This window comes from Talpa europaea (assembly GCF_964194135.1).
Source record: "Talpa europaea genome assembly, chromosome: 12".
NCBI lineage: Eukaryota > Metazoa > Chordata > Mammalia > Eulipotyphla > Talpidae > Talpa > Talpa europaea.
Genome location: NC_140079.1, coordinates 6,545,597 through 6,555,171, shown reverse-complemented (window position 1 = coordinate 6,555,171; position 9,575 = coordinate 6,545,597). Strand labels below are relative to the sequence as shown.

The window sequence follows — 9,575 nt, the reverse complement described above, 5'->3', positions numbered from 1 at the left end:
GCTCTTTGTTTTCCAGCACATGCAGCATCTTCTGTTTACTGTGTGCTCTTTGTCAATTTGCTGTTTACTTTCTTTCTGCCCCCTATTCAGGGAATGTTGGCTATTGATATTTCTCCAGCTGTTCCCATCTTGAATCCACTCACCCAATACCAAACTAGCACACAATACGTGCTCAGTTAAGTGCTTATTGGCTGAAGGAAGGAAGGAAGGCTTCTAGGTCCAGAGTTGTAACTCCTAGAGTGGCAAACCATAGGCTGTGCCTCAGTTTCCCCAGCTGTAGAAAAGGGATCATGACCTCACCAGTCCTTCCTGCTGCAAGGTTGTGGGTGTCGAGTTTTCTCCAGCTCCCTGGGGCCTACTCTGGCCCCGACTGCCCAGCTCAGTCGGCTCCCTGGGGGACCTGGTCTGCTGACATCAGATTCTTTCCTGGACTGTCCAGTCACCTGGTGACACTTGATCCCAGACCCATTTCCAGGCCTCCATCCATTGACCAGCTTGCTCAGGTCAGGGCCCTAAGACTCCATGCCAAGGGACAAGGGGCAGTCTGTGCTCCCAGGGAGGGTGTGGTGAGGCCAGGGCTCAGCCAACACGTGTAGAAGCTGGGCGGAGGGGACAGCGCCAGCACCACGGCCAGAGCTGCTGTGCTTGGGAGACAGCATCAGCCTGCGCTCCTCTCTTGCTCACCATGGGTACCCTCAGCTGCAACCCGGCTCTGCGGCTGACCTCTGCACCCCTGGGCCGGCGCGCCAGCGTGTGCCTGATTCCACAGCCGAGGAAGTCCTGCGGGATTGCTGCCTTGGAGAGTGGTATGGGCACGGGGCAGGGGCCATGGTGCGGGGTCCCTTTTCTGCTCCATTCTCCCACCCCACTGAGCTTTCTGGAATGTTCAGTGAGCTCAGCTGGAGGCTGGAACCTCTGAGGATTCCCTTTCCTTCCCCAAACCTCAGTTTCCTTAAGTTGGATGGCTGTTGGCTCCTGTGTACGCCTCCATCCTAAAATAATGGCCCAGACACCTTTCTGGGTGCTGAGGGTAGAGCAGTGATGCAGGTGGCAAAGGCCTTGTAGGGGAGCTAGGCAAGAGACAAGGTAAATAGGAACTTGTGGTGCAGGAATAGGTGCTCTACATCCGGGGAAAAATCAAGCAGCAGGGAGTGATTGGAAGGGTGTGCAGAGTGGCAGACTCTGGCACTCCACGGGGGAGCTGAATTCTGTGGGATCTCAGTCAGGGCCTGGCCCAGGCCTCAGTTTCCCTCCGTGTGCAGAACAGCTGCAATCAGGTCCCAGGCTAATTTCCATGGCAGTTATGATACTGCCACTCTTTAGAGGCCACCAAACACTGTAACTGTGACAGCGTGTCTCTGTGCAACTCAGGTCTCAGTTTTTCTACTCATGACGCCAACCTCTGTGTCTGGGTCTCAGTTGTCCCCACCTGTGACCATCTAGCTGTGTCCAGCCTCAGTTTCCCCACCTGCAACCAGCTGTCAGTGTCCCAAGGAGGGAGGAGGCGCTGACCCAGCAGCCCCTCCCTGCTGTGATCATACTTGAATCACAATGCCCGAGCCACTCACTTGGTCCAGGTAGGGAGGAGGCTTTTGCTTTCCTCACCCCTGCCCTTGAGGGTGGCTGGGAGCTCCAGTAGGGCCTCAAGGGCTGGCTCTGGGGCTCCTCACCCCCATCTCTGAGGGTACCGAGGCCCAGGAAGTGATCTGAGGCTTTGGTCCCAGGCTCTGGGCCCGGCTTGTATATGCTGCCGCCCACCATCGGCTATATCAACCACGACTGCACCCGAGTGGCCGGTCCTGCCTACTCATTCCTGCAGAGGCCCAGCGAAGGTAAGGCTGGCAGGCTGGAGGGAAGGGAGATGGAGGGCAACTGGGGGGCTTCCTTGGGTCTCTAGCACCCCCAGGGGCATTTCCTCACCCCACTAGATCCAGGTCTAGTCAAAGGACACATCTGGGCACAGAGTGGAAGGCAGCCTGGTGGGTCGGGGCAGGGAAGGCTGGTTAGTGTAGGCTCTGTTGAATGTACGAGGGGGACTTCTTAGAGGTAGAGGCATGGGTTCTGCGCTTTGTAGGATGAGCAGGAGTTTGGTGGAGTCCCCACGAGAAGGAGGGGACTCCAGGTCGAGCTTGCAGCACAGGCAATCATGGAGGGAGGAGAGGTCACGAGCCAGGAGGTGCTCATCCATTATAAACGAGATTCATGTGTGCACAATGGCACGTGTGCATGCACATGTATGTTGTGTGTAGACCAGCAACCTTTGTCAAGCCTACTAAACAAAGGTGCTTGTGCATTTATAGCTGAAGGTGCTTAGAATGTAGCGGCAGTAATGGTGATCATAGTCATCGGTTCAGTTCTTAGTTGGGTGCACCCTCTTCCATGGAGCCCCTCGGTTTTCAATCTTCTCCTCTTTATGAGGAAAAGGAAGGCTTAGGGTAAATAGCTCCCCAAGGACACAGCTCACTGAGGCCCTGCTGGGATTTGAATGTCCAACTCTCCTGCTCAGAGGCACCCCCCACCACCAAGTATGTCATGTACCCACGAGTCTAAGCATCAAGAGTCCCTCTCAAACTCCTCTTCAGAGCCCAGTTACTCTTGTTTATATCAAGTTCTAACCAGGCCACCAGCTGGTTCCCCAGCCCAGCAGGGCAGAGCCTCTCAAGGACAGACACACTCATCCAGACAGGCAAGGCAGAGGCCCAGGGCCCACAGCTAGGGCAGCAGACCTCAGTGGTGTGGGACCCCACTCTCCAGGATGGGTGGCGCTGGGTGTCTGGAGGGTGGAAACACCTTGCGGCTGGCCCGGGGCACTGATGGCCGTCAGATATGTCCACAGGACCTGGGGCTTCTCTCCACAGCAGTGCCTCAGGATGCCAGCCCTGGGCCCATCTACTTCCTGGACCCGAAAGTCACCCGCTTTGGCCGCAGCTGCACTCCTGCTTACTCCATACAGGGCCGGGGCAAGTCTCGGGGTGAGCATTTGATCTGTGCTGCCTGGTAAGGCCCCACCCTCTCAGGGTCAGTGACTCTCCAGACTCTGCCCCACACCTTCCCCCCATCCCTGAGTTCTTACAAGGAATGAAATCCAAGAGGCTCAGAACAGGGTCCACAACTCAATGTCCACAGCCCTGAGAGAACCTGGAAGAGTGACGCGGTCAGGGTGACGGCGACCAGTGCACATGTGGTGTCGCCAGGGTGGCTAGGCTCGTCCTTGGGAGCAGGAGACAACAGGGAACTCTGGGGACTGTGGCAAACGTGTGAGCTCCTTTCCTGGCTCCAAGCCACTTCCACCTAGAGCACCTCATTTAATTACCCAAACCATCTCCCACGCACACACCCTGTCTTTTGACCTATCACCCATCTGTTGTCTACACACGATCCATCAACTCATCCATCCATTATTTGCCCATCTGTCTGCTCACTATCTAACCCACCCCCTCACTGTTCCTCATTGTTTTATCCTTCCATCAACACATGAATCCATCCATGATCATTTCATCCACCCACCCACCAATCAATTCATTTACGCACACATCCTGCTATCCATATATATAGCTCCATTCATCCATCCATCCATCCATCCATCCATCCATCCATCCATCCACCCACCCTTCCATCCATCCATCCACCCACCCATCCACCCATCCATCCATCCACCCATCCATCCATCCATCCACCCATCCACCCATCCACCCATCCACCCATCCACCCATCCATCCATCCACCCATCCACCCATGCACCCATCCATCCATCCATCCATCCATCCATCCATCCATCCATTCATCCATCCATCCATCCATCTATCCATCCATCCATCCATCCATCCACCCACCCATCCATCCACCCATCCGTCTGTCCATCCATCCATCCATCCATCCATCCATCCACCCATCCATCCATCCATCCATCCATCCATCCATCCACCCACCCATCCATCCTTCATCTACCCACCCATTTATCCATCTACACATGACCCTTCATTGATGAAATCCACTGATCCACGCATTCACCCATCCCACTCCCCATTCACGGCCCGTTCCCCTACACATACATCTGTTCATGATCCTCCAACCTACACAGGGATCCAGCCACTGATTTACCCACTTATGATCCATCACTCAATCCTCCACCATCCATCTATCCACAGCCCAGCCTTCACCCATCTATTGGTCCACCCTTCCACCAATAGACGCATTACGTCTCCATCATCTTGTCTGTCTGTCCACCTGTCCCTCCACGACCCATCCACCACCTCCTTGTCCACCCATCAGCGGCCCACCCACGGGGCCACCCATCCACAATCCACCTATTGATCTAGATATGTAAATATCCATGGAGTCCTTCATCTGCTCACCCACTCCAACCCTTAACCTATCCACCTACTCACTTATCTATTCAAACAAGATTTAAGACAAATGCTGGGGTTGACGTACATTTGACATGGCCTTGCTTTTTACGCGGCCCAGTGTGATGGTAGAGGGGAGACCTCAGTGAGACCCATGTGGGGGCCATGTGGGGCCGTGCCTGGAGAGGGGAAGACCCAGGCCAGGGGGTCCCAGGAAGGATCGTGAGTTCTGCCAGGAAGGAGGGAGTAGGAAGCTCGGGGACTTGGGGCTGTCTTAAGGGATGAGAAGCTGCTCCTGAGAGGTGGGAATGGGACTTGGAAGCTATGTCTGGTGGAGGGTTGGGCTTGGCCAAAGGCCTGGAGGCCTGGACGAGAACAGGCGGTGAAGGGTGGAGGGGGCGGAGGAGAAACGGCTCGAGGCTGCTGGACATGCGTGTGGGCTCCTTGCGCGGAGAGGGGAGCCAGGCCAGGAGTCGGAGCAGGTGAGGCCTGTCCGTTATCAACACTTCGGCCCATTCTCACAGGTCATGAGGTGACACCAGGCCCTGGGGCGTACAGCCCGGAGAAAGTAGCCCCTGTGCGCCAGCGGACATCCCCGGCCTTCACCCTGGGCGCCCGCCTCCGCCCGCAGCCGCTGGACAACTCCGTCCCTGCCCCCAACACCTACACCCTGCCCTCCCTCTGGGGCTCCCAGGTCTTCATCAAGCCTAGCAGCCCCAGCTACACGGTGGGGGGCCGCACGCCCCCTGCCCGCCCCCCCCAGGACCCCACTGAGACACCAGGCCCGGGCCAGTATGACAGTCCTGACCCCAATGCCTACCGCCAGCGCCGGCCTGCCTTCACCATGCTGGGGCGGCCCCGGGCCCCACGCTCCCCGGAGACGCCTGGCCCTGGCGCCCACAGCCCTGAGCAGGTCACCGTGACCAAAGCCAGGGCCCCAGCGTTTACCATGGGCGTCCGCCACTCCAGATGGGCTGCCACCATGGCCGCGGACACCACAGCCTGACGTGGCTGGGGGCACCCGCGATCCCCGGGGCGGAACCTTCATTTCCTACCCCAGGGAGTGGGGTGTGGGCCTCTCCTGGGCTGGGCTTTGGCTGGGGGTGGGGGACACAGAGATGTGGGAGGGGGAAAGGTGCCTTGGTCCTTTCTGAACTGTCTGAGGTCCTGCTGGGCCACCTGCTCCTCCAGTCCCTGGGGCTGTGACCCTGAGGGCCTGTTCAGGGTGAGCTCCTTCCAGTGCCCCAGTTCTTCTCTCCAGGTCATGCCAGGCCAAGCCAGTCTAGGCAGAGAAAGGAACACCCTGGCCTTTCTCAGTGGCCAGCAGGAGGTGGAGCTTCCTGTGTCCTAGAACTCCGTGTCTGCCCCATCAGGGCTTGGGTCCCCAACTTGGGTTAATGCCAAACCTGGGCGCTTCCTCCCCGCTTCTCATGAAGCACAGCTGCCTGCCGTGGTCCTAGTCCAAACTCCAGCTGGAAGCAGTTCTGATCACCCCCCACCCCGCCCCCTATCCCACCTAACAGCCTGCCAATAAATCTCTGTGACGCTGAGAGCCGCCAGCACCACACAGCTTCATTCCTTTAAGCTCATCTGCTCACATCATGCAAAGGAGACCTGAACACTGCTCTCGAGAGCAGACCCGACTCTGCAGCTCCTCTGGGTCTGCGTGGGACCAGCGGGGGATGGAGGCCTGGGAGGGGCAGGGCTCTGAGTGGGGAGCCCTGGGGAGGCTACTTAGAAGGGGGGCAGCGGGACATGGAAGCAGCCTACATAGCTTGGATCAAGATTTAGTTTATCCACACTATGGAAAACTACTCAGTCACAAGGAAAGATGAAATGCAACCATTTTCAGCAAAATGGAGGGAATGGGAGGGAATGCATAGTAAAGCAAGTCAGAAAAATAAAAAGTAACACTGGATATTTACACAACAGACAATTAGATCAAGTAAACTACTTGCAAAATCTAGTGGACATTTATATACATTTTGAGGGTTCTGAGGATAAGAGGGAGGCTGGCGGGACAGAGGAACAAGGGGGCAGAAAGGATGGTGGTGGGGAAAGAATTTGGTAAAGAAGGAGAAACATCTACGAATGAATGTGGCTTCATGGAGAACAGGTTGTAGGAGAGAGGGGAAACATGGAGACAGATAAGGATGCTGCAACCTCTGGTGGGGTCAGGACAGTAGAGATGTGAGTGGACAACAAGCAATTTTAGAGAAAGGACCGGTAGAGCTTTGCAGGTAGATTGGATATGAGACATGAGAGAAAGGGTACAAGCCAAGCTTGGGCTTGAGTGAGTAAACAATGGTGCTGTTTACTAACAATAAAAGAGGGGACATTGGAGCTGGGTTTTGAAGGATGTATAGGAGTCTGGTATATTGTGATATCTGCCATCAGTAGGTGTCTACCGTGTTCCAGATATTGATAAAGATCATTTAAGTATCACAACAACTCAGGAAGCAGGTGATGTTTAGTGAGAGGACATGGGCGTTAGAGAAATTAAACACTATTCCCCATGATACTGTAACCAGAAGACTTCAGCCAGGGCCACCTGTCACCACCAAATGCCAATAAAGTAGAGACAGGAATTGAATCTTGAAGGTGCACTTTAATCAGACAGCCCGTCGGTGGTCTGGCCAATGGGGAGGTTAACCCCTTAAAGAAGCCACCTTAACATTTCATTTCCAGCTGGCTTTTCATAATGAGTTGAACAAAGACGGTTCAGCAGTAAGCAGGTCTTCACCGGCGCCAAGAGTGATGTCCAGCCTCTAGGGCTCCTCCTCGTCCTCCTGGATGCGTGGCCTCAAGTGTGTCCTATCCAGGTGTGCTCAGTTGGTCTTCTGCTGGCATGCGCTCCCCGTATGTCTCCAGATGTGTCCTGCAAAATTTTCTTAGAGTGGCCTTAAGCGACGTGTGTGTGTGCAGATCCTACTACATCGTGCAGTGTCTTACGTGCCCCGCACCCCCCTAGCCCCGATCAAAACTAGGATTTGAATCAGGCCATTGGACTCTGCTCCTGCCATTCTTTCCTCGGAATCGGAAGGAAACACGTGGATGGTGTCACGTGACGGGGCCCTCTATGTGATGACAAACCTTTGATCCAGAAAGACCCTGACCCGGGAGCTTGGAAGGGACAGACTGTGCCACATGTCTCCATGGGGAGGCGGACCCAGGGGGCAGCACCACAGGCGGTGTGGCGTCTGACGGTCCCAATTCCTCGCCCGGGGACCCAAACTTGAAAACACACGCGCGTGTGCCCACACACACACAGAGCTGATGGAAAAAGCAGTTACACACGGAGCAGGCATTGCTGAAAGTGAAGACAATCTAACCAGAAAGCTTGAATCCCTGTTGGCTAATGTTGAGGCTGAATATGATGACACGTGGGAGGACAGTATTCCTCTCTCTCCTCACTCTCCTTCAACAGAATCCACACCAGCCTCCTCAAAATCCTTCTTAATGGCAGCCATGTCCTCATGGGCACCAGAAAACCCTCCTTCGTCGCCCTCATCCCTGTGCCCCTGGGCTCAGGCACACCCGGCTTCCTAAAACGCAGGTTGCTCTGGTCCGGCCAAGCGGAGTCAGCAGTGGCCGAGGCTTGCTCAGTGCGCACACTGCTGGCCCTCGGGCCAGGTCTCTGCCACAGTGATCAATGCCAACTTTGAACCCAGTAGGCACCAGTCTAAAACCACATGCTGGGCTTCCCGGTGGCGCAGGTAGTTGAGCGCAGCACTGTGACGCTGTCTGCAGCCTCTGTAGTGCAGGTTCAATCCCAGCCAGTGGGCGAGAATCCCACATGGCGAAGCAGACCTCTCCTGTCTCGCCCGCTGCTCCCCTCAGCAGTGTATTTCAGTCAGTCTGCCTGTTCTGTTCCCCACTCTGTCTCTGGTGAATCCTCTCACCCCCCACACCTCTGGCCTGTACCCTGGTTCTTGTATGTATGCATGAATAAATAAATCTTATAAAAATATAAAAAAATAAAACCACATGCTGCACTTGGCTTTGGTGGCAGTGGCAGCACTGATGCCTGGGAACCACGTCACCAGGTACAACAGGCCGCAAACTGTGTAGGTACCCTGGGGTACCCTGGCGAGGGGCACGATTCACCATCTGCCTGGCCCGCTCACAGCACAGACCTCAGAAATCTGCACACACACCCCCTTTACCTGACTAAGACCCTTAGCACACACCTAGACCCCCAACCCTCGGACACACACCAAGACTCCTAACACACTTATACACACCTCTGGGCCACTACACACACCTGGCACACCAGGGCTCCCCGCCACACCTGCACGCAAACCCGCGCTCCCTCCCCACGGCCCCGCTTGGTGGCAACTCTTGGTGGCCCCGCTTGGTGGCATCTGCGCGCATGTGAGTAGGCGCCAACTGAGACACCCGTGGGGGTTCCCGACCCACGAAGTCACCCCCACGGGCCCCAAGGCCACGCCCTCCACACGCCGGCCCGGCCCAGGGCCGCAGGGACCCCGCCGCGGTCCAGCGTGACGCCCACGCGCCCGGCCCGGCCCCGCCCGGCGCCCGCGGCCGCCGCCAGCCAATCGCCGCCGCGCGCGCCTGCCCCGCGCCGCGCCCGCGCTCCAGCCTCGGATTTATCGATCCGCTGCAGGCCCCGCGCGGGGCCCGCCCCGCCAGCCTGCGTCTCCCCGCCCTTCTTTTGTTCCCCGGCTGTCGGGCCCGCCGGGGCGAGGCGGGGGGGGGGGGGCGGGGGAGGGGGCTGGCCGGGCCGGGCCCCGGGTGGCCGCGACTCTGTCCCGGCGTGGCGGGAACGGCCCCTGCGGGCTGGGAGGGCAGACGAGCCGGGAGTTCGGTTGGGCTGATGCCGGGCAGCGCTTTCCAGAAGCGCATCCCGGGCCGTGCGGGCTGCGCCCGGCTGGCGGCCCCGAGGCCGAGGTCCAGGCGCGCGCGGCGAGGGCGCAGTGTCCGCCCGCGCGGCCCGTCGGTCCCCCGGGGGGCGGGCGTCGCGTCGGGCCGCAGAGCCGGGTCAGGAGCACAGCGGGGCGCGGTCTTCACGCGCCTCCGCCTGGAAAGGGGGTCGAGGGGGCGGACCTCGGGGTTTGGGGCTCCCCCGCCCTTCTCCAGCCTCACTCTCCCGGCCTGAAGGCGAGACCGCGGGGCGCCTCCCGGTCCCAGCCTGGCGCAGCGGCTCAGCCGCCGGGGAGGGCGCGGCTCGAGGGGTCGCAGCTGGACCTCGGGCTCGACGCGTCGCTC

The 9,575-nt window shown here is 58.0% G+C and overlaps 1 protein-coding gene across 1 annotated transcript; it reads left to right on the top strand.

Annotated features, from left to right (window-relative positions):
- Positions 1-685: 685 nt before the first annotated feature.
- On the top strand, positions 686-5,352 carry CIMAP1D (CIMAP1 family member D; the record flags this gene model as incomplete). Its single annotated transcript, XM_084248603.1, has 4 exons — positions 686-806; positions 1,725-1,832; positions 2,859-2,972; positions 4,871-5,352. The coding sequence occupies 4 exons, from the start codon at positions 686-688 to the stop codon at positions 5,350-5,352; spliced, it is 825 nt and encodes a 274-aa protein (XP_084104729.1).
- Between the last annotated feature and the right edge of the window lie 4,223 nt (positions 5,353-9,575).